This window comes from Camelus dromedarius, chromosome 6 (assembly GCF_036321535.1).
Source record: "Camelus dromedarius isolate mCamDro1 chromosome 6, mCamDro1.pat, whole genome shotgun sequence".
NCBI classification, from domain to species: domain Eukaryota; kingdom Metazoa; phylum Chordata; class Mammalia; order Artiodactyla; family Camelidae; genus Camelus; species Camelus dromedarius.
This window is the reverse complement of record NC_087441.1, coordinates 19,340,562-19,365,729: the sequence shown is the minus strand read 5'-3', so window position 1 is coordinate 19,365,729 and position 25,168 is coordinate 19,340,562. Positions and strand designations below refer to the sequence as shown.

Below are 25,168 nucleotides of genomic sequence, written 5' to 3'. Positions count from 1 at the left end.
AGGAAGGGAGAAAGGGAGGGGTACGCAGCCTAGTACCATAAAGAGAAATGGTAGTTTGGGTTCAAAACTATGAACCAGCTTTGGCTCTTTTCATAAAACAATTCCATCTCCAAGGTAAAATGAATACAAATAAAAATTTTCATAGAACCAAACCAGATCTCAGACCAGAAGAAAATTAGAGGTCATCAAAACTAGTTTCCTCATAGACATGGAAAAACAAACTATGGTTACCAAAGGGGAAAGGAGAAGGGAGAGAGAAATTAGGACTTTGCAATTGACATATACACACTACTGTATATAAAATAGGTAAACAACAAGGACCTACTGTGTAGCACAGGGAACTATATTCAATATCTTGTAATAATCTATAATGGAAAAGAATCTGAAAAAGAATAGATATATGTATATATATGTATGACTGAATCACCTTGTTGAGTACTTGAAACTAACACAACATTGCAAATCAACTATACTTCAATAAAAACAAAAAACAAAGCCTAGTTTCCTTTGTCTTCTTTTTTTTTCTTTCTTTTTTTTTAATGTGACCTTAAATGCAGACCTACTTTCACTATATTATAGTCCTTTACCCTCATTTCCTTTGTTACCAACTCTGTTTATTACCTGGATTCTTTGCCTTTCTGGGTTTTTTTTTTTTTTTTTTTTTTTCATTTTGACTGTGTATCATCCATTCTGATCTCGACCACTTCTTTTCTGATATTACTTTGGTCTCCTTTCTTTCACTCATGGAGATTTTATCTACCTGCATTAAAGAAACAATATTGTCCATGAGGCACTCATTTCTAATGCCATGTATTTTGTAATAGTATTTCTCAAGAAAACACAGGTTCTGTATTGGTGTAAGTTTTACATATAAAGCCTGATAAATGAAACTTTGTGTATATGTGGGGGAAGGGGAAGACAACAACAAAAAATTGCAATTATAATAATGATCCATAAGCTCCTGCTGAAAGCAGTGTGTACTGAGCACTACTAGGCAGATCAAACTAGTCAATACATTTTCACTTACATCTTTTGTAATCTAAGTCATAATTTAAGGTAAAATGGTAAAACAAGGAGATAATATTTTTGGTGTGTTAAATCAGTTACCACACTCTATGTCATTAAAAGTAATTCCTTTTTCATCTTCAGTCTTTATTGCCAACCTTTCAGAAATAAGATTTAATGAAAAGAGCTGAACAAACAAATACAGTAAAAGCACCGAGAAACATTTTGCTTTGAAAAACTGAACCATCTGCCTCTCTTTTTATCAGTCTGTCAAATAGCTTATGTTTATTAAGTGCTGGACAAAATATTGTCCTAGGTGCTGAGGGACATTGCTAAGGAAATTGAAATCTTATATCAGGATGAGATAAGATCAACAAAACCGGAAATAAACAGAACCCCCAGTAGATATGATGTCTCATCATTTTAGGATTGCACAGACAAAATGGTATTTGAAATGTGAATCCTAATCTACTTCTTATCTACCTTTTCAGGCTCAAAATTTAGCTACTTCCCATTCTCCAGCCATGACAGTGTCTTGAGGAGCCCCACTTCCTCAAGCACCTGTGTCCTTCAAATGCCCTCTCTCATCCTGGGTACCTTTGCATGTCAGGTGCCACTTCCTCTGGGAAGCCTTCCTTGATCCTCCCACTCAGACAGGTCGGGTGCCCACTCATCTGGGTTTCCATACAATCTTCCACGTACATCTCAGTTTTGTCACTTGTCATGAATTACTTGTTAATATCTGTCTCCTCAAATAGACTTCATTAACTGATTCATTCATCCAACACAGTGGTGCTGGGAGAACAGAGCCCAGTCTAGGTACTTCCTGCCCTGAGGCAGCTCACAGGGAGTGGGGGAGATAGATTAGTGCCCCACCAACTACAATCCTGTGTGAAAAAGCACATAACAGAGGTACACATGGGATGTTACAGCCCTGTTCAGGGAGGGCCTTTGCCTGGCTCAGAGGTTGAGGAGGAGTCAGGAAGGGGAGACATTTGACCTGAGGTTTGAACCATCAGTGATGGTCGGTGAGTTTGGCAAAGTTAGGAAAAGTGGAGGATGGCGCTCCAGGCAAAGGAAACGGGGGTGCAAAGCTACTGTGAGAAGAGGAACAGGGAACCACAAATAGGTCTGCACACAAGAGAGCAGGGTGTGAATAACAGCAAGGAGGAAAGCGTTTGCGGCAGGTAGAGAAACCCTGATACGCCACGTCGAGAAGTGTACACATGAACATGTGTCCTGGGTACTTGTTTCAAAGGAACGTAAATGGGGGGGGGGGGGCAGCAAAGTCTTGTGAGCATTTTGGAAAGATTATTCTAGGAATGAGACAGGGAGTCCGGGGGAAGAGAGTGGGCCTAGAAGCAGAGTCCCTTCCTTTAAGGGGAAACAGAAGGTGAAGTTTCAAGCTCAAGTGGCAGTGGAAGGGCAGGGATGAAATGCGTTCTGGAGGTATTTGTTTTAGATGGAAAACAGACAGAAGAGATTCATGGGGGAGGAAGGGTTCAGCTCTGGGAATGCTGACTGCCAAGTGTCAAGGAAACACCAAGAACAAGGCCCATTGGATTCCTGAGAGACCAGGAAAGGAGTCTGGACTGGAGGTAGAAATTTAGGAGGGATTTGTGCACAGTTTAAAGCTGAAGATGAGATTTCCTAGGAAAAACTATGTGAACTGAGTGAAGGCAAGAGACTGGACCCCTGGGGAGCACTGGGTCAGAACAGATGGAAATAAAAGATCCTGAGAAGAGGGTAAGGAGGAGGCAGAGAGCCTGGAGGAATAGCCAGTGAAAGGACTATCCCAGAAACCAGGCAAACAGCTCAGAAAAGGCACAAGTCATTCAGAGTGTGAAGGGCTGCAACGGGGGTCAGACTAAGTCAGACCTGAGAGGTCACCAGTACAGCTGGCAACTAAGTACTCACAAGTGACCTTGGCCAAAGCAGCCCCACGCAGCAGTGGGCGTAGAAGTCTTGCTGTAGATGGTAAAGAAATATAAGTGAGAAGAGAGGACTCTAAGGACAAAGGACTAGCAACTGGATGCTACTCTTTCTAGAAGCTTGGTTGTGAAAGGAAAATGCATGGAGGGATATAGGATTGAGGGTCTCCTCGAGGGCATGGAGTGCCTGGCACAGTGTCTGGCCCATGAAATGCACTCCAATATATATTCACTGAGTGAACGTTGAAATGATGAATTGCTGAATAACTAATAATGAGCGGGGGAAGATTTCATGTGTTCTGAAGTATTTCGTTACTCATTTACTTATTTTCAGAAAAGATGATGACCTAAGGGATAAACCCAAAAGGGAGGCACAGGAGGCCTGGAAGGATGGTGGAAACACTCATGCTGTAAGCGATGGAGAGTGTCCAGTGGGCTGAGATGCATGTGCAGGGAAGAGGCATATGTGCCCCAGCACGATGGCAGCTGGCAAGGGAGCTACCCGCTAAGGAAGTGGACATGAGGAGCACAGACAGTGTCACCAGGTGATACAGTACACAGGATGGCAAATGATGATGACAAATACCATAGTAATCTACTGTGGATTATTCATGGAAAGTGGGAAATCCTTCCAAGGGCCCTTTCAATCCTACCAGTGACCTATCTTCCGAAACAATGCAAGTCAATGCTCTAAAGCAGAGGCATCTTTTTTCTGTCCTAAACCACACAAGATATCAAGGAAGTAAAGTGACACTTGGAGTCATGGAAATTGAAGAGGTGGGAAACTAGGAGCTATTGAGAGCAGAACCAGGCAGGCATGGCTGACTTTGGAGAAATGGACCTGTATTTGGACAGTTTTCACAGCAAAACTGGAATCGTCCTGCCCGCCCCACAGGGTTGCTGTGAGAATCATTGGTGAAAGCCCTTTTAAATTATTAAGGGCAAGCTGTATGACCAAGTTGCTAATAAAGACCTCTGTGGGTATTAATCTACCTCTTTTGCTTGCATCCCTCACTTCTGTCCCCACTCTCCCTTTTCTTACCCCCTCTGCTTGGGTTGGTTTTTTCATTAAAAGATATCATGTGTGTAAAGTGTCTGACATCACACCTGGAACATGGGCGTGTGTGTGTCAATAAATGTTAATTGCTAACCCTTCCCATCTTTTCTCCTTCTGTTCTTGCTGCCTGACTATGGCCCGTGGGTGATCCCAGGGACGTTTGTCCCTTGCCAAAAAGAGCTTTCAGGAATGGTGACTTCTGAGTCTGATTTGGGGCAAGTCACAACTTGGGGGCCTAATTGTGAAACTGATAAAGCTTAGGTTGTAAAATCATCTGCTGAATCCGCAAAATCTCCATTGCCCATTTTGCACAGTCCTACAAGGCATGGTGGTAAAGTAGGTGACTCCCAACCAACAGCAGATGGAGCTGGGAGACCCGTCTTTCCGCTAGAAAGCACTGACTCAGATTTAAAATTTGTTATTTACTCAGATATTTGGAAGACTGGCCTTTAAACATGACGTAGGAGCCTACCCAGCAGACAGAAACCCAGGAATGTGGGGATAGGTGGGAGGTGGGGAGGGCTTCCAGGACAAGAGGTGAGAGGGGAAGGTCACTGGCCTTGACTTAAGGAACTCCAGATCCGCCACGAACCCACCAGCACGTCTAGAGCTTTGGCACTGCAATTTCCTACCCGTAAACTAGGGACGATCCTTTCGGTTCCACCCCCGCGCCCCCCAAATGAAAACTGCACTGTTAATCTTGACCTTGCACCCCAGCTCCTGAAGCCCCAACTTTGATAATTTGAGGCCTGCTAGCTGGGTGACGCCCAGAGGGGACCCTCCTGCTGCCGTCCTCCAAAGGGCAGAGCCTGCGCCCAGGGGGAGGAGCAGCGGGCAGGTTCGCGGGCACAGAAGGCGGCCCAGCTCCGAGCGCTGCGGCTTTCGCCCGCGGGAGCGTGAGCCGGCTGTAGGCGGCTCCTTCCTGTGCAAACTTTTCTGTCCTCTTCCTCCTCCCGCCCTCCCCACCGGCTTCTCGGCGCCCGGCGTCCAGCCTCCCCGCCCTTGTCGCTGCCTCGGGGTCGCCGCGCGCGGGGCAGCGCGGTCCTCGGCGCCGGCCCCACCCCGCGCTCTGGGCCGCCGGGAGCCGATGGCCGAGGCGGGAAGGAGCCCCGCGGAGTCCTCGGGCGAACCGGCCGGGCAGGCGGCGGCCGAGGTCCACGAGCCCGAGGCGCCCGCCCGGCCGCCGGCGCCTGCCCTGCGCAGGCTGCCCGGGGACCCGAGCCCCCGTGGCCGCTCTCAGAGCGACCTGTCGTCGTGCTCGAGTCGGGGCCGCCCGCTCCGGGTCCACATCTCCGGCTCAGGTAAGGGCGGCTGGGCGCTGGGGGCCAAGGGAGGGCCGGCGGGGGCAGGTGGTTGCGACTAAGACCCGGCCAGCGCGGCCGAGCCGGCTGGCAGCGGGAAGGGAGAAGCGTCTTGCAGGGGTTGGGGGGGGGGCGGGGTGCAAAGCTGAAGTCCCCTTCCCCCGCCCTCGCCGTTCCCCTCCTTGGCTGCGGGCGGCTCGGTATCCTCGTTCGAAGATGCTCCAACGCGGCTACAGCCGGTGCCCCGGGTGGTCGCGCGTTTCTCCGGGGCGAGATGCTGCCTCTGCGATGGGGAGCGCTCCCGCGCGGCTGTGTGGCCGTGCGGCGCCGGGAGCACTGGCTGCTCTGGTTCTTAGGCTTGTCCATCAGGAAGAGGACCCTTCCCTCGGTCTTCAGCGCGACTTTGGTCCCTCGGAAGGGTGCGGTCCTCTTATTTGAGTTGTAGGGGGAGGCGGTGTTGGGGCCAATGCAAATCTTGAAAACCCTCTCAACTGCTCATGCTTCTGAAATAAAGCCTTCTGCGGGGAGGAGATGGAGGGCGGTTACTGGCCAGTGGACCCGGGGTGTGAGTTTTTCTTCCCTATAAAACCCCACACAGGTGGTGTTGAGAGTGTGGCCGTGCTGTCGGTTCATCTGATCCTTCAGTTTGACAAAGCCTGGAGCCAGCATCTCTGCGGTAGCGCCGGCATTCTGGCCCTTGCCTGGCCCCCTGGCTCCCCTCGGCGCGGTGTGCGCCACCAGCTCGGGCTGCTCTGTGCACCGACGGGCAGAACCAGGCTGAGGGCCGGTGCTGCCAGCGCCGAGCTGTGTAACGTGGGGCCAATCACTTAACCTTGTCCCTCATATCTCGGTATTTAAAGTGGGAATGAGAATGTGGAACCACCACGTGGCAAGGTTATGGGGATTAAATAATTAATCGTTTTTAAATGCTTTTGAGCAAAGCATTATCTTGAGAACTAGAGAACTGTTTTTAAAAAGTCCATAGGACTTGTTAAGTTTCTACAGATTGTTTTCTGATTTGCAATCTAGGGAGGATGAGTGGGAGCTGGTTAAGCTGGGACTGAAGCTAACATCAAAGCTACCAACAGCCGCGACAGGCCAGTGCACCCACGCTCCCGTCCGCCATTACCCACCTCAGGCTCTGTGCCCAGGGGTCAGGCCCTTGCAACTCACTCCTACCTGAAGCCTAGTTTCCCCTTCAAAAAGGGTACATTTCCATGTCTCTGACTCCACTCCACCCCCAAGCTAGCTCCATGTTCTATCAAAGCCCTCTTTCTTATTCTTCTAACATCATTTTTGTCATGCAGTGTGTATGCTTAGAAAACATCAGAGATACTGGTGATCTGACTTTGCAGATCAGTTTGCTTAGAGCAGGTCAGAATTGTTAAGTACAAGCAGTGGTTATGAGACATGCATCGAGGGTCTTCTGTCAGGTTCACGTTGTAGAAAGTGTTGAGCTGAATGCATTTTACCTCCTGGTGTTTATGTCTGGGCCAAACTGAACTCTAGCCATGGATAATCTTGATTGATTTTTTACAAAGATGAACCATTCAGATGACTCTAAAGAGACAACTGAAAATTCGTCCAGTTGGTCACTGTCGATAAACGAATCATAGCTTGTATCACCATTTCTCCCTTTCATAGATGGAAGTTAAGGCTCACGTGCAGAAACAGGGCAGTAAAAACCTTTTAAATATGATGGTGCAAAGCACACATCACATGAACTGTGGGCTGCAATTTATAAAATTGTTTTACTTCAAGGACTCTGTCTTCTGTGCACTCTTAAATGATATTAGGAAGTGACAGCTTTTAGTGACACCCTGCACCCCAGGATGCTGACCATGTGTGAGAGAGTGAACTTCTATGTGACTGTATTTCATCTTCAGAACTGAGCCTTGGATTTCTTTAAGAGCAGGCTCAAGGTGATGAGGAGATCCCCACATTTCTTAAGAATCAGAGAGAAAAAGAATGAGTTGGTCCCTCATTGACACACACAGAGTATTTTCCCCCAGAACCCCGCAGCCTCTGCTGCCAGGCCGGATGGATGGAGAATCAGTCAGATGACTGGGCTGGATAACGGAATTGTCTTAGAGGCACAACAGAAAGATTACAACATCTTGGGAAAACATTCTGTGGCCTGATGGAGGGTAGCCTGATTCCCAGGCCCTCCCCAGAGGTTCTGGGCACACAAGTGGGCAGTATCCAAAGCTGGGTCATATGAGGGAGCACTGGCCTCACCTCAGAATCTTGGACCCCACCCTAGACCTGCTTAATCTCAATCTGCATCTCACAAGATCCCCAGATTGTTTTAGGCACATTGACATTTAAGAAACATTACTCTCTGCCACTGGTTTTCAAAGTTGATTACACATAGGAGTCAGTTGGAGAGTTAAAAAAAAAAACCCACCACCCTACAACAAAACAATTTGTGGCTAGATCTCAGCACCTGGGATTCTGATTTTATTGGCATCAGGTGCACCCTGGGCATTAGGTGATTCTCGTGGGCAGCAAGGTTTGAGAACCACCTTGCTATGGCCTGTATGTCCACACGGCTCGCTGCCATATGTCTTGTGACACTGTGACCAGGCTTGGCCTGAGCAAGTGTGAGGTTGAAGAGTCTTATTTAGTACGTTCTCACATCCCTGTTGGTATTGTCTTCTGTTGCTGCCACCTCCCAAGTGGCTTTTACCACCCTGCTTCTTGATTTTGGTTAGTTGTCAAGAAGTCCTTCCTAAGAGTTAATTTCCTTAAAAAAATTTTTTTCTTTGTTTTTTTTTGGGGGGGTTATTTATTTATTTACTATGTTGTATTGGTTTTTTATTTATTTTTTTGATGGAGGTACTGGGGATTGAACCAGGACCTCATGCGTGCTAAGAATACACTCTACCACTGAGCTATATCCTCCCCTCTAAGGGTTAATTTCTAATATTGAGTGAATTACCTGGTGTGAGACCCCAGGAGAGTGTTGAGGGGTAGGGGACATCATATGTTGCAGTGGTGTGTGGCCGGGAGGAAGCAGAGGAGGGGCAGGAAGAGAAGACTAGAAAGTATCCTTCAAGGGTTATCAGAATAGAGCCTCACTCCAGAACACCCACCCATCTTGGCTACCCCCACCTGTCACCCCACCTCCCACCCCTACTTCCTCTCTGCCTTTCTCTCCATGAAAGAATAATAAAAACTTGAAACTCGAAAAGTTTGCCTACTATGCCAACAAAAGACAGTCCAATACAAAAAAATTTTTTTTTAAAGACCAGCTCTGTGCTTGCACTGCATTGATGTGTTGATATCACAAGAGAATCCACTTCCTCTGTCTGTGCTTTATTATTGGATTTTTGTCAAGAAAAGCATCTCTGGCTTCAGCGGCTTTTATTTAACTTGTGATTTGAATGGTTAATTTTCCACGTGATAAAAATGCACGTGCTTTGCCAGCAAAAACTCTAGTTTTAAATTTTAAATTTGTACAAAAAATGTGAAGAAAGCCACATATTTTCAAATAAGCACATTTAAAAATACAACTCAAGTTATATTGGAATTGATACATCAGCCCTTTTACTGAGCTTAGAAAAATGGAGGTTGGTTTTGCTTTATGAGTTTTGAACTCGCGGTTCTGAAATTCAACAAAAATTCTGGATTTTTAAAGTTTCATTCTTTGTAAATAAAGTGATGTTTTATCCATTTAAAAGAGTAAAGTCCCCAAACAAGCTTTGCATAGTAGATGGACAGGTTGTCTCTTAATTTTCAGGCCAAACTTTTTCCGCATTGGGAACTTTAATACATTCAGTGGATTCTGATGTGCTTTTCTGATAAGCCCAATGTTTTGTGAATAAAGAAACTTAAGACACAGCCCAGGACTTATTCCTGTTGTAAGCGCTCAGCAAGTACTGACTGTGGACCTGCTGTGTGCCAGGTGCTGTGCTGGGCTCATCGGGCTGTAGGGAGAACCAACAGGTATTTACTGTCATTAAGCGATGACTCTTAGTCTCGCACTTAGGGCTGCGCATACAGAGAGCATCTGAGCCACCTCAAAAAGGGCGGTATGAGTAGAGGGAAACTTTATCAGCTTGGTGTCCAGACACAGTCTCCGCTCCTTTGGTACCCTGATTCGTGCCTCCGCCATCCCCTTCTCCTCATTATATATATAGATGTATAGGTAATGGCAAATCCAGTATCTTTTTCTTGAGTCTTTCATCCTTAGTGCGTTCAGTGCTGAGTGGAGTGAGAAATCTAGCCAGCCTGGAGGTTCTGTCAGTCCATACCCACTGCTGACTGGCCATGGCCACCAGGTGCCACTGTCCAAAGGCGGATTCTGCACCTGATGGTCACCTGTCCCACTGGGGGAGGTTCTTGCTTGTCCACATCTTGCTAGCGCTCCCAGTGCCCTCTAAGGTTATAACTCTTCCAGTTGGTGCTTGCATGTTCAGCCATTGCTCCCCAAAGCATAATGCCATGCCGTGCCAGGGTGGCTGGGTCCTGGGGGCTCCTGGGCCCAGTCACAGTGTTTCCCAGGCAGGAACTTGGACGCCTGCTCACTTTCTAATCATGTAACTCAGAGTGATTTTTCACCAAAGACCATCTGGCTCTGAGTTTACTTTGTCTCTGCCTTCTCACAAGAGAGTAAAGCCATCTTGCCGGGAAAAGCGGGGCAGCCTGGGCGGTACAAAACGTGCTGAGCAGAACGGACAAGGGGGGCTCAAATCCAGCCTGTGCCCTGCCCTGGCCAAGCTGTACAGCGCCCCCACCTCCCCCAAGGAGGGAAGCCTTTTCTTTGTGCAAAGGCTTCTCATCCAGCTAGGAGCTGACTGCCGGTCAGGCTTTATCCCAGAAGAGGTGCCTTTATTTAATGCTCACAGAAGCAAGCAGTGATGTAAGCTGATGATGGTCCTGTTCCCAAGGTGAACACTTTAAAATTCAGCGTCACCTGTTACCCTGTAGCAGAGGCTGAAGCTCTGAAAGTTATCTTCACCTATTAGGTAAGGATGTGCCTGTTAAGTCAGCTTGCACTTGACCTGGAGCTGAGACTGGAGACTTGTCAGGAACCGAGGCGGCCCCGGGGACCAGTTCCTTTCTCTCTCCGGTGCTTCCTCCAGGGTGGCCCGGCCTCCCCGACACTCAGCTTCTCTTTGCCTCTCTGCTTTCCCACCTGAACAGATACTCCTTGGCAGGTGCGTCCTCATCTATCTACTCACACAAACACCACGTCATAGTTCCGGCCCTGCCACAACTTCCCTTTGCTTCCTCTTCAGTCTTGTCCATATATTGACCTGGAAAATGTTCTTCATCGCTTTTAGTTCAAGTCCCTAGAAAAGATCCACTGTTGGAAGCCTAGGTCAGAAGTCACACTGAGGTCCCAGAGACACTGTCCTTGATCTGATACCCACCCAAACTCAAGCCAGTTGTGACCTGGAGAGCGTAGTCATCACATGGTTGTCCACATGGTGCCAATAAGGCCATTTAGAAAGCACTGAACCTGGGCAGTTTCTATTCACTCATTTAATTAATATTTATCGAGGCAAGGGCTACTATGTGCCAGTCACTGTTCTAGGCTCTGGGTGTACAGAGCTGGGCAGATATGGTTCTGCAATTTTGGGAGTAAGATTGAAAGCAGAATGGATTGCTTTCAGCATCCTAACAGCAGCATGTCTAGTGGTCTAAGCTATTGTGATTTTCCATGATTATGCACAAAAAATGACTGATAATGGTGATGATTACCATTGTTCTTACTTTCAGAAGATACACAAAGAGCTCATTATACCTAACTGGTAAGCTCTAGGTGACATCAGTAGTTCAAGGGTAGCCCTGAGACTGCTGGCAAAGCTGTAGATTTGTTTTGAGCTCCAGCTACTGCAGGAGGTACACTAGGCAAGGGAGCATATTTTGATTCCTTGTTCATTCATTCAATCAACAGACAGCTAGTGGGCTAAACACAGAGGCTGCAAAAACATCCCTAAGGAACTCACAGCCTAGTGGAGGAAAGACAGGCAAATAAACAGATGACTACAGTGCAGTAAAGTCTGAGCTATGACTAGTGCCCTGTCCTGGGCCTGGGGGAGACCCCAGAAGCCTCTGTTATAGGAAATGGCTTGGGGGGAGGGTAATCAAGAAGAGCTTCCTGGAGGAGGTAAAACCTCTACTATCTCCAGGCAGGAGGAGGAAGAGGAAGGTGGAGCTGGGTGGGGTGGAGGAGGAGTGTTTGGGGAGAGGAAACAGTACAGAAAAAGCACCAAGGCCCGAAGCAACGGACACCTTCAGAAAACACTCAGTAGTGCATTTGGCTCTCAGTAGGGTCCTGGGGGAGAGAAGGGAGATAGGCTGGGCCAGGACCAGAGTATGAGAACTTCCTGTGTCTGAAGGGAGACACATTTCAGGTGACATTTGTAAGGCATTTGCAAGCTTGATGGGGGCATGTTCTGAGTGTGTTCTGACATGGATGCTGAGGGACAATGGTGACGAGAACACAGCCGGTTGAGATTTAAGACACAGAATCACGGTTGCTATCGGTGTGATCTTGGTCAGCTTACTTCCCCTCCTTCCGCTTGGCTTCCTTCTGTCTGACCTGGAAATGATTAGTAACAGTAACACCTAGCTCATAGGGTTCATGCGAGGCTGAGACTGTGAGAAGTGCTTTTGGACTCTAAAATGCCATGAACTTGGTGGCACCTTGGGTGCACGTCTGTTACAGGACTCACTGTGATACATTACACTGTGTCCTTCTTCATGTTGTCACAGCATTGAAAACAGAAACTGTGTTTCATTGACTTCTGCCTTCTCAACGCCAGACACCGGCCCTGGTATATGGTAGGTGCTTACCAAATACTTACAGACTTAATGCATGAATTCCCTAAAAGTCAGCTCTTTTTGACATCAAGTCATAAATCAAAACATAAGTTAAAACATTAGGCAAAGTGATAAAAATATAAGTGGAAATTTGGGTAGAAGCTATGATTTCTAAATGTTTACAACAAAAACAAACAAACAAAAAACCTCCAAAATTAACTAGAGTGTTTTTGAAGAGCTGCTCACGAGATTATTAGCTCTTCCTCGGGAGGATCATGCCAACCACCCTTCACAGCGCCTACGGAAGTGGTCTGTGAAAGGGCAGTTGTGAATGTCAGTCCAGCCTCAGCTGGTGATGATGGGTTCCAGGGAACAAGGATTCTGCAGCCTCCTTGCTGGGCCTTGCTGGGAGTTGGACGCCAGAGTGTAGGCAAGAGGGCTTAGAAGGGAGTGAACCCTCATGCTAATCCAGCCCTGCATTATTTACACAAGCTATCACATTTCACCGTTATAGCAACCCTGTGACGGAGCTCTGTGTCAAATCCACTTTTTAGCTAAGAAACCTGGCTTCAGAAAAATTGAGTAACCCTCTGTCCCGCAGACAGCAGGGAAGTGGTAGGATTGACACCCACATCTTTAGGACCTCACCGCTCACACTCTTTTCCTTCCCTGGCAGGACTTTAGTGCATGTCCATTGCCCCTCGTAGAAAACAACTCGTCTGTGCCCCCACCAACAGGGAGGACTTCGAATCACGTCCTATTGTACAAACACTACTCTGAGATCATCAGAATAAGCATCTGTTTCTGTCAAAAGGTCGTTTTCAGGCCCCAGCCAACTTTCTGTCTCTTAAGGTATATCCAACACTTGAGATTTCTAGCGTAAACAACCCATCTGGATTAAACCGTGAGGTGATTCTGGGATCCAGTATTTCCAGGCGAGCGCGCTTCAGTTATCATTACTTCGTTGTGTTCTTTTGACCTAAAACTACTCAGTCTTGGAGTCGTGTGTGTATCTTGTCTCAAAGTACGAGTGTAGTTTCAGTTACAGTGAAGCCCAGGAAGAACACACTGAGGCAGCGTTAGTGTTTTTAGAACACCCTGCCGGTGACTCATTATCTTTGATCGCGCTCGCTGAAGTCTGCACAGAGGAGAGAGGGCTGCACGACTTGCCTTAGAAAGGTTTCTGAGATCTGGCTCACTGCGTGACCTATTGGCTAACGCTTGACATTTATATACCTTACTTAGCAGTTTCTCGATGCCTCTGTGAGGGCTTGAGAAAAAGTAGCTACTGCTTATCCCTCACAACAGGAAGAAACGTGTGACTTAAAGAAAAGCACATTATCCCCAGAGCTCAGGACTGGGACGAGGGCAAGAATATCATCGGTGTGATGCTTCAACTTGGGTCAGCAGCTCACGTCTTTTAAATGAGTGACAGATAATTTATGGCCGTGATTCAGGTCATCAGGGTTGGTCTGTAATCGTTTGCCTTCGTGTTACGTTTTAACCTACCTGAACGGCATGTCTTCTTTACAGGTATCATTTGTATCAAATAATAAGTAAGAAGCTAACATCAATAACAAACAGTTATTAAATCCCTCTTCTCCAACCTACTGGGCTTTATAAAGCTTGGATTTCTGCTCCAAATGCCTGGATGAAGGTAACAGAAAGATGTGATGATGATAAAGAACATGACTTACATTTAATAAATGTAGTAGAACTTATGTCTTCAAATGAATGTTATCTTTTAAAATTGTCAGATGCTTACTCCAATGAGGGTCTTACTGGGTGAAAGTGTTTAACACAGTTTTATGAGTAAAGGTTTTGTGCCCTTATTTTATCCCCTTGCTCTGATTACCGCACAATTGCAGCTCTTTGGGAAAATCAAGTCTAACTTTCAGAGACAAAAGTTTACTGTCAGCGGTGAAGATCTGAAGAGACATTCCAGAAATGGCCAGGATAGCGGCCACATTGTCTCCCAGAATGATTATTTTGGTGGGAATAATGCTCATTTGGACACCTAAGTCATTCATATTACTTTATAGTAATACTTTATACCTCAAAAATTTATGACCATGCAAGGTGGCGTAGGCTAACCGAGCAGGTCAGTTTGGACTGTTAACATAGTGACTCTGAGGTTAAGAAAGTAAAGAAGACAATGTGATGTGTGTGGGAGGCACTCAGAATGAGACATGAATGAGATGATTATTAAGTGATAGTGAGGATTTGATCAAAATGAACACATTTCCGTCACCAGTAATGGAGACTCCTTTGTTTGAAAGAAGAGAGTTTTGTTTTTGTTTTATAAGCATACAAGCGCAGTTCAAAACCAGTAAGTAGAGTTGAGTGTCATGAGGACCTAGAACCGGAAACTGATAAGTTGGCTGTGGCCAAGGAAGGTACTCCTTCTCTAACTCTCCATCACTTGTTCTTTCTAGGGATCTAGCTAGCTATCTGTCATCTTTCCATCTATCCTTGCATCCATCCATCTGTCCCCCCACCCATACCCGATTTCTCTGCTGTTATGAGCACGTGCTTCCTCAGAGTTCCCACATTCACATATCCTCAGAGCAAGCAGAGACCCCTCTGTGTCTTTGGATCCCAATTCCAAACACCGGGCCTGGGCCAGGTAGCCATTCCTGTGACCGTCTGTATCCATCACGTGGGACAGGTAAGGCTGATACACGAACTCTTACAGGCGTGGAGAGGGTAGTTCTTAGACAGAGATGGTTAGAATGGGAACACCCACCAACAGTATCCGCTACCTCAGTGTACCAGAGGACTGGCAAGGGGAGGAATTCCTGGGCTTTTGGGAAGCAAAAGTGCCACTGAGAAAAGTCAAATGCCCGTTAAGGTAAGAAAGAAGAAAAAGGGTGGGGTAATACAATTATATAGAATAAGGAAGTCTTTTTGTCTGTAATGAAGTGGATGTCCTGTAGCGCAGTGGGTGTTTTGGAGTTATGGGGAAGGAAGCAAGAAGGAGGGGTTTTCCTAGGAAACAGGTCAGAATAGCAAGGATGGTGGAGGTGGTTGGCTGGGGTGAAGGATGGGGGCACATGTTGGAGGGGTGGGTCCCTAGGGTGGGTCCCAAGGGCAGATCTCAGGGACTGAGGAGTGTGAAGAATCTGGGGCAGATGGTTTGGTCATGAAGAGAGACATTCTTCTCTGGGCCAATCGACAGGATACTCCCCACAACCACCACGCCAGCTGTAGGATGCACGTTGCCACGGTGCAATCTAGGCCCTTGTATTTCTATTCAGCCCTCAGTGGGTCACTTACCAGACACTCCTTACTCGAGGAACGTTACTAGTGGGCCTAGTAACACAGCAGATCAGTCTGTGCCTCTTCCCAGATGGAACCTGTGGCAGTGAGGCTGATTCAAAGCCTGGATCTCTGGGGATTCTGTTCCCCCAGCTGGTGACCCTGGCTTGTGGGGCCCGTCTGGGGTGTGGGATAGCATTCCTCTGCCCTGTTCTCATTAACTATTTCTCAGCATGGGCTGAGGGTTGGCATTAGGTTGCATGTAGTTATCCAGATCAAGATCGGTAGTTTTTTACTGGCCTAATGTCTCTTTGGACAAATTCCCAGAGGGCTGGGATCTGAACGAAGTCCATGGCCTTGGGCAGTGGTGAGATGGGAACGTTTGCCCAGGCCCAGGAGGGACTGGCAGCTGCCAGGCAGCTGCAGAAGGATAAAGATGGTGTTTTGAACTTTCTAGCTCTGAGAAACCTACCTTGTCCATCAAAACCTGTGTGTAAATGTTCCTGGCCCACCTCCCCGTTGGGGCTGCCTGGCACCCTCCTTCCTTGTCCTCCAGCACACACCTATTGTAACTGCTGCTCTTTGCGCCCCCTCTCCCTCCCAGGCTTCCCTTGAAGTTCATGTTTGCAGGCCCTCACCTGTGTTAACTCTTACTGAGGACCGGGGGTGGAGGTGTCTCGATATGATTCAACTGGTCCCTGTGCCCCAGCAAGGAAGCTCTTAATCCCGGGCTGTGGTTTTTCAGCCATCGTCACCTTGCTGCTCTGTTGATAGTCAGCAGGCAACAAAGGCATGCCACAGAGGATGAAAAATTAGAGACCTAGACTGCCTCATCGGAAAGCACCCCGTCTTCCATCCTCTTCTAGGTGGGTATCGGGGTGACGTTTCTGTGCATCAGTGCACAACTCACATCAACCGTAATGACCTGTTGACCAGAGCTCTCACCTGAGTCTACATCTGATTTAGGTGACAGAGTTGTGTTATCTAACTTCTCAAATGTTACTGTTCTTGTGAAGCGCCTGGGGATCTTGTTGAATTCACTAGGAGTGGGATGGAGACTGGGCTTCTGTGTTTTCTTCTAGGCTTCCAAGTCCTGCTGGTACTGCTGGCCTGTGAGCCACACTTTGAGGAACAAGCCTCTCTGGATAGTTCCTGTTAGGCTTATCAACTATTTTAAGGCTGGATTCCTTCTAGCACTAGGGTAGCTTAAAATTCCATCCAAGGACGCACTGAAATATTTAGCCATAGGGAGCCTTTAGGACTTCCCCCTGGCAGGATATTTTGCTTCAAGAGTGCCCAGGTGAATTGGCTCCTGGGATTTTTATTGGTAAAGGCTCTATGTGTCTAGCATCTAGAGGGTGTTCAGATAGAAGGGTTCAGAGATGGAGATAGAATTTTTTTGAGATATAATTGACATATAACATTGCATTAATTTTAGGCGTACAGTATGACTGGTGTATGTCTGTATTGCAAAATGATTAGCACAACAAGTTTAAACATCTATCTCTGCCTTCAGTTTCAAAAGTTTTGTGTGTGTGATGAGAACTTTAAAGATTTACTCTCTTAGCAACTTTCAAATATACAGTACAGTATATATATTCACCATGTTTTACATTACATCCCAGGACTTATTTATCTTATAATTGGAAATTTCATTTAACCCATAATTTTTTTCTTTACTTAAGATGAAAACACTTTATTCACTGGAAACTTAGGACTCAGATCTGTTTTTTTTTGAGATGGCATTACCCCAAACATGTAAAGACAAGAGTAGAAGATGAATATACACTTTTGAAAAGTTTTACATTTGCAGAGCATTTTAGTTCCTTATTTGTCAGTGTCTATGCTGCCTTTTGTAGAGCAGAGGAGGGAGAGGCTGAAGGAGATTGGAGTTGGGGTTAGACACCCAGACAAAGGCTTCCCACGGGCATGAGAAGGGAGGCTTCAGGACCTACTGCCTGGATGGGCGGGGCATGGACCTCCTTCTAAGAGGACTGCAGGTGCTAAGATGCACCTGAGTATGAGAAGGTGGTGGTGCCTGAGAATCACGAGGCTGCTGGAAAGCAGGCAGATTTGAGGATGTAATAAGAAGATACATTAGTTTTGTCTACTGTGATTGACGTTACAATACCCACGAAAATTACCCTGTAGGATCAAGAGGTGTAATAATGGGGAAGACTACAGCTCTAAATGGAGAACTTTGACTTAAGGTGTCAGTCATGTGAACAGTTCATTACTGCCTAGGCTAGCATCAGAATTTTCCTATATAACCACTTCATTCAACCAATAATTATTAAAGCAACCACTGTGCAGTAAACTCTAGTTTTTCCCATGAGTGTAGACTGCCTCCCCTCTCCTTGAGTGAAGGATTAGAGTGTTAGGCTTTTGTAACCTCCACAGTGCCTCACCTACACTAGTGACTTACAAAGCATTTGTTGGATGTGAAAGATTATACTTGGGACCACTGGTAGTCACCTAAAAATGGGGAGAAGCCACAGCTGGAAAAAATGAGAAGAATAAGGGAGGAAGAGTCAGTGGGGGAGGTTAGCAGCAGTCAAATCATCTATGAATCTAAACAGTAAACGCTGAAAAGACATCACTGGATTGCATCTGAAGGAAGTTACTGGAATTCACAGCCAAAGCTCTTGCAGTGAAGTTTGGGGAATGGAAACTCAGAGGCACTGGGGAAGCTGGGCTGAAAGGAAGTCTCAAAACTGGGGCCATGGATGGAAGTAAAGGGTGGGGAGTGGAGAAAATAACCATCAATACAAAACTTCCTGGGAAGCAAATCCATTTTGTACAGTATCTTTCAATAACTGTTCATCAGCGCGGTGTTCTGTGCTCGGTTGTGTACGTTTCCAGGGGATGTTAAGCATGTAGCAGATCGTGCTCTGTTGGGATTAAAAGCAAATCGAAGATAAGTGTAAGAAGACTGGAATGATCTGTGATATTCAGGCACCTGTCATTTGGCAGGTGTTTAAGGAGTGAAGTGAGCAATGATATTTCATCCCAACGTGTGAATAGGCTTATCCCAGCCTGGGAATACACCGGAGGGACTAAAACCCATGCACGTTTGTTGATCCATCAGTGATGTTCGGCAAGTATTTACTGAGTTTCTACTATGTGCCAGTGAGAAAACAAAATCCAGCCCTTGCGGCCTACGTTAGAGTGGGGAATATTACAGATAAACAAAGCCTGGTGCTACTGAGAGTGGAAAGCACAGGTTTTTGAGCAGTAATGTGCCACGGGAGTAGGGGAACAGTCTGGGACGAACTGCATGCAACTTCGGTTTCTGCAGAGGTGACTCGGTGTTTCAAAGGAAGAGTGAGGGAGTAGGGAGGGGGTGAGTGAGGAGGGGCGTAAGCAGGGGCTCAGTAAGGGCAGGGAAGTGAAAAATTACAAAAAGTTAAAAAAAAAGAGGGGGGATTGGTCCATGTGAAACCCACTTGGGTTTGTTAACTGGCGCTTATCACTTAAGGAAGTTAGGCCCCTCGGCTCCCACAGAGGCTAGGAGTCAGGGGGCCCTGTCTTCAGGTGTTGGTTAGAATAAATACTAAATTCTTTGGCAGCCTTGCGTTTGCCCACGCAGGTACTTTAAGGGAGGCTAGGGTGGTCTTAGGGAAGCAGCCTTGAGCTTTTATAAGAAACTATGTTAGTGTTTGTTCAAACATTTATAGGTCAAGGTGGAGGCCTAGTCAGGAAGGGGCCTGAGAGGAGCCTGGCTGAAGTTTGGTCATGGAGAGAATCTTTGTCACTGGAGAGAGACAGTAAACGAAATAAAGAATATCAGATGGTAATAATACAGTGGGGGAGGGACAAGGAGTATCGGGGTGCGGGTGTGGAGGTTGGGACCTCAGATACGGTAGTCAAGGTGGGCCGCACTGCAGAGGCACCATCTGAGGAAAGCTCTGAGAGAAGTGAGGGTGAGCACCTTGGGGAGAGCTGAGGGAAAAGCCTTCCAAGCAGAGAAAAGGACAAGGGCCAAGGCTCAGAGGCACGGATGTTTCCTGTGTCTGAGGGACAGAAAAGAGGCCGGAAGGGCAGAGTGAGCTGGGGAGAGCCGTTGGAGGCCCTGTCCCTCTGTAGACCACTGTACTGATGTGGACTTTTTCTCTGAGTGAGATGGGAAGTAAGTCCGCGGAGGGGTGGGCTTGGGCAGAGGGCTGCCATGTTCTCTGACAAAGTTAACGTGGAAAGCAAAGTCGGGGAGGTAACTGTTTCATACCAACATCCACTGAAGAGTGAGGCCAGAGGTGTGACAGGGCTGTGATGTCTGCCTCTGTTTCCCACTCCCCTTGTGGGTAGCAGTTAGTAAATTAGTGGACACTCTAAAGTTAACGTCGTGTATATGAATGAAAAATATTGCCTGCCTTATCAGTAAACGAGGGATGCTGCAGAAAGCAGCCATCATCACTGCCGCCCCAGCCTGCGCCCCCCAACCCCCGCCAAGGTGAGCGGGGAACTCAGGATGGAGACGAGCAGGCCACCTGCTGCCAAGCCCTCAGCCACTACAGCCACCCCCAGTGGTGCCCCCAGAGGGGACAAAGGACAGGAAAGCACAGGGTACTGGCCCTAGAAAGCTCAGGTGCATATTAAAGGAATGATTTCAGTGAGCCCAGACGCCTGCATCTCCCCATACATAGAAAAGCATTAAATTTCTTAACTGGAGAGATCTGATTTTCTTTAATTAACAGTAATCTTCTGATATTCTGATTACCTGGTCTTTGTTGCAAAAACTCATATCCTGGCTCCTCCTCTGTGTCTTCAGAGCGGTCCCTCAGAGCGATCTGAGAGGGTGTCTTCAGGCTTGAAGTCCTCAGTAAGTCTGCCAAAGAACCTAAAAGTTGAAAATTAAGTTTTTACTTCTCAACTTTTAGGTGGTGCATTTTTTTTCCAGTTGACATGTGGAGTCAGCTAATCAACCACCTTCAGAATGTCTGCATCTAACCCCAATAATTCACAATGAGATTGAAGAACAACCAAAACAACAATTTTCCACTTTTCTAACCTCAGCAAAATCAGTTTCTATTTTTCCACCATTAAAATAATACATTCTTGATACAGATGTTTATGAAAGAAAAAGTGTAATTCCTCTCACATCTCCCCAACCTCACTTGTCTTCAGCTAGTGTCCTTTCAGACTACTTCAGTGGAGATACACAAAAATATATGGGAATAATTTTTTTCATAAACTTGGGATTATGCATAGCATTGTCTCTGCACACTGCATTTTTTAGTTAAAATTTTTTGAACATTCTTTCCTGTCAATATATACAATTTTATCTCACTCATGTTAAAGTTTGCAGAAAATTTTACAGTCTAGCTGTATCATATTTTGTATAAGCACTTCCCTGTTAATATTAATGTTGCATTTTCCCCTGTATTTTTATTATGAACAATGTTCAGTGAACCTTGAGTATATCTTTCTGAATAGGTGGGTGTATTTTCATGAGAATATTTCCAAATCAAAAAGTACCAGTTTTTAAGCATTACTGTATTTTCCCCTAAAGTCTGCACAAATTTTCACTCTCAGGAGAGCATGAGAGGGCCTGTTTCCTCGCCCCAGGACCAAAAACTATTGGCATATTTTAGCTTTTGCTAATCTAAGCCATATGGACTGTGTCTTTAGTCCTATATGTCCCTGATCACTGTTGAACTTAACAAGTATTTTATGTTATTAGCCATTCGTATTTTTTTTCCTCCGTGGTCTTCCTATGCACAACCTCTGCCCATTTTTCTGGTGCGTCGCTGTCTTAGCTCTTGGTGTATTAAAGGTAATACTCTTTTGTCTGTTGAATACCTTCGAAGTGTGTATTTACTGTTCAGTTGCTTTCACTTTGTTCTCAGTACCTTCTGTTGCTCAAGAACAAATCCAGTTTTGATGTGTGAAGGGGCATGTTTATACACACATACAGAGGATTTACAAATATGCCCTATATGTCGACCTTTGCTTTGAAATGCCCGTCAGTAAGAGCCATTCCGGCTTCTGTGATTCTTATCTCCCATTTCTAGTGTGGGAGGCTTCCTGCTTTGCTTTTGTCTGCGCCTTTGCATAACTTCATTTAACCAGCGGGGATATACAGAAGAGAAGATATTTACAATCAGGTCAGCTTACTGTGAACATCTGTGAAATTCGGGATATTTTCTGGGGGCAAGTTAAAATGTGGGACACCACCCTGCCTGTAGCAAGTTTCCATTGCTGTTGCTGTACAGATTGGAAGGTGTTACTTGGAGCCAAAGCCTTATCGCTTTAACACCAGCACTGCTGCTAAATTTCACTGCCTCTAGTCCCCAATCCTTGTGTAAGTTTTGAAACAACTAATATATAACCGTCTGTGAAAACTTGTGGGAGAAAAAAAGGAGGGGGCTCTTTCTGGTCTCTTCTGTCCTCTACCATGATAATCACCAGCAGAAATGCTTTTACACTTCATTTATCAGTTTATTTTCTGCTGTTCCTCTTGCTCCAATTGGCGTTCCTAAGTTTCTGGCCATAGAGGGGAAATCAAATGTCTGACCACTGCATCGGAGTGTCAGAATTTCCTTGATCAGATAGCAATCCCAGCCACCTGTCTGAGTAATTTTTTTCCCTAACTAATCATGTGAATTTCCTGGTTTTGGTCAAAGGTTGATACTACCACCTACTCACATCTTCCCACCACCATTTGCAGGTAAAATCTAACTGTCACCTCAGGATGACTTTTTATGATGCAATATAATCACAGGCAAAGAAGAACTTATTGCACTTGATATTTAGGGTTTTTTTTTTTCAACTGTTGTTTTTTAAACTGATGTTTTTAAGCTGATATTTCACAATTATAAAAAAAAAGAGAAAAGGAAAAAGAAAAAAAAAAGAAGGAAAGAAAGAAGGGAGGGAGGGAGGAAGGAAACCAAACCTTTTACTGATTAATCTATTTGTAGTGTTACATGGAAGTCAGTAGAAGGGACAATGAAAACTCAAGGTGTTTAAGAAATTAATGAATGAAGGAGCATATTTCAGGGACCTCAGGCAGGTTTCTGTTCTCTGTAGATAATTACCAAATTCCCCATCTTTGATTAGAATTGTTCATCACAGAATTTTACAACACCAGGTGCTATATAATCCAATCCCAGGTCACTCCAGACTTTAGTCCTTAAAGTTATTCATTTCAAGACATTAAGTCTAGACTTTTGGTCTGGGTATCTCCAATGCTCCTAGGTACCAGGTATAAAAACTACTAATGTTCCAAGAACTGATGGAAGTGATGCTTGCTTGTCCACTTCTATCCTAAAAACCACATTCGTCTTTGAAATAAAATTGAGGCCAGAATGAAAGGGCGGGCTCGCCCCAGACTCACTTAAACTGGGCCAGAAGAATTGGTCAGAGTTCACTAATAAGAGATTCATTTGATTTGACAAACTTTCCATTTAAAGGTAAACATGACCTGAAGGAGAAAGGCCATTTAGTGGTCATTCACATTGGTAAGTGTGTAAATTACTTTAATCATCATCATAATTATGGATTACAGGGAACTTCAAATTAACATATTTGATCCTCATAATTCAGTGTTAACATATTTGATCCTCATAATTTCGGAATCCCATTTGACTCTTACTGACCTCATTTAATAGATGAGGAAAGTGAGGGGTGGCCTTGGGTCAAACAGCCAGTGGACACCAGGTAGAATTCAAACCCAGGTCTTCTGATTCCAGGTGTAGGCTGCTGCCACCACACCAGATGATCAGATAATTTCCACTCTCATATCTGTGGGAGGAGGCGCTTTGTTGGGGGTTGAGGGAGGAGGAAGAAGGGTATGGGAGTGGTGGGGACAATGTGGGCAGTGGGAGATGCGGCCCGAGGGTGAGATAGCTCACTCCTACTGCACAGGGTCTTGATGTTCGATGGGCTGACCTGACCATGTGGGTCTGGTCCAGCTCCTCCAGACTCCAGTTGTTTTACCGTGGCCACTTCTCCCTCCTAATGGCCTTGTGTACCTGGAGGTACCCATTCCTCGCACTTCCCCACGTCCCCACCCCATTAGCATGCTGCAACCTTGGAAACATAGATATGTAGCTTCTTTGGCCTGGACTCTGAAAGAAGCATAAAGGTGACACCTTGTGAGTTGAAACACAAGGCAAGTGATATTCTTGAACAGGTCAAATTTAGGCCAACGGTCCATGGAACAAGCTGGAACCATCTTCCATCCATGAGCACATCCTGCACATTGCTACTCCTTCCCCAGTGCTGCTTTCATTTTTCTCATCCCTCCCTCAGAAGCACACGGGAAGGACGGATAGGGTCCCTCGTGTCCAGTCCAGCCTCACCAACCTCAGGAGACACCCCCCGCACCCAGCGTGAGCTGTCTCCTCTGAGCCTCCCCTGGGATCCAGCCCTGGTGCCGCCCCGGGTGCTTTCCTCCTTTTTACCACATGGCCTGTGTCTTTATTTTCGTTTGGGATCAGGAACTTATAGATTATTTTTAAACATTTTTTTAATTGAGTTATAGTCATTTTACAATATTGTGTCAAATTCCAGTGTAGAGCATGATTTTTCAGTTATACATGAATATACATATATTCATTGTCACATTCTTTTTCACTGTGAGCTACCATAAGATCTTGTATATATTTCCCTGTGTTATACAGTATAATCTTGTTTATCTATTGTGCATATGCCTGTCAGTATCTACAAATTTTGAGCTCCCAGTCTGCCCCTTCCCACCCCTTTCCCCCTTGGCAACCACAAGTTTGTATTCTATGTCATGAGTCTGTTTCTGTTTTGTATTTATGTTCTTTTTTTTTTTTAAGATTCCACATATGAATGATCTCATATGGTATTCTCCTTTCTCTTTCTAGCTTACTTCACTTAGAATGACATTCTCCAGGGACATCCATGTTGCTGCAAATGGCGTTATGTTGTCATTTTTTATGGCTGAATAGTATTCTATTATATAAACATACCACTTCTTCTTTATCCAGTCATCTGTTGATGGACATTTAAGCTGTTTCTATGTCTTGGCTATTGTAAATAGTGCTGCTATGAATAGTGGGGTGTAGGTATCTTTTTGAAGTAGGTTCCTTCTGGATATATGCCCAGGAGCAGGATTCCTGGGTCATATGGTAAATCTATTCCTAGTCTTTTGAGGAATCTCCATACTATTTTCCACAGTGGCTGCACCAAAATGCATTCCCACCAGCAGTGTAGGAGGGTTCCCTTTTCTCCACAGCCTCTCCAGCATTTGTCATTTGTGGAGTTTTGAATGATGGCCATTTTGACTGGTGTGAGGTGATAACCCCACTGTAGTTTTGATTTGCCTTTCTCTGATAATTAGTGATATTGAGCATTTTTTCATGTGCCTATTGATCATTTGTATTTCTTCTTTGGAGAATTGCTTGTTTAGGTCTTCTGCCCGTTTTTGGATTGGGTTGTTTGTTTTTTTTCTTATTAAGTCGTATGAGCTGCTTATATATTCTGGAGATCAAGCCTTTGTTGGTTTCATTGTTTGCAAAGATTTTCTCCCATTCTGTAGGTTATCATTTTGTTTTACTTATGGTTTCCTTTGCTGTGCAGAAGCTTGTAAGTTTAATTAGGTCCCATTTGTTTATTCTTGCTTTTATTTCTATTGCTTGGGTAGACTGCCCTAGGAAACATTTTTGAGATGTATGTCAGATAATGTTTTGCCTATATTTTCTCCTAGGAGGTTTATTGTATCTTGTCTTATGTTTAAGTCTTTGATCCATTTTGAGTTGATTTTTGTGTATGGTGTAAGGGAGTGTTCTGGCTTCATTGTTTTACATGCTGCTGTCCAGTTTTCCCAACACTATTTGCTGAAGAGACTGTCTTTATTCCAGTGTATATTCTCACCT

General features: G+C 45.5%; 1 protein-coding gene across 6 annotated transcripts in view; it reads left to right on the top strand.

Moving 5' to 3' along the window:
• Positions 1 to 5,070: 5,070 nt before the first annotated feature.
• Positions 5,071 to 25,168, top strand: part of PHACTR2 (phosphatase and actin regulator 2) — a 241,125-nt gene continuing 221,027 nt past the window's right edge. For all 6 annotated transcript variants that reach the window (XM_031456470.2, XM_031456468.2, XM_031456464.2 and 3 more), the window contains exon 1: positions 5,071 to 5,294. In XM_031456470.2, the coding sequence (XP_031312330.2) occupies positions 5,081 to 5,294 (214 nt within the window). In that variant the 5' untranslated portion in view covers positions 5,071 to 5,080. The remainder of the gene's footprint in view (positions 5,295 to 25,168) is intronic.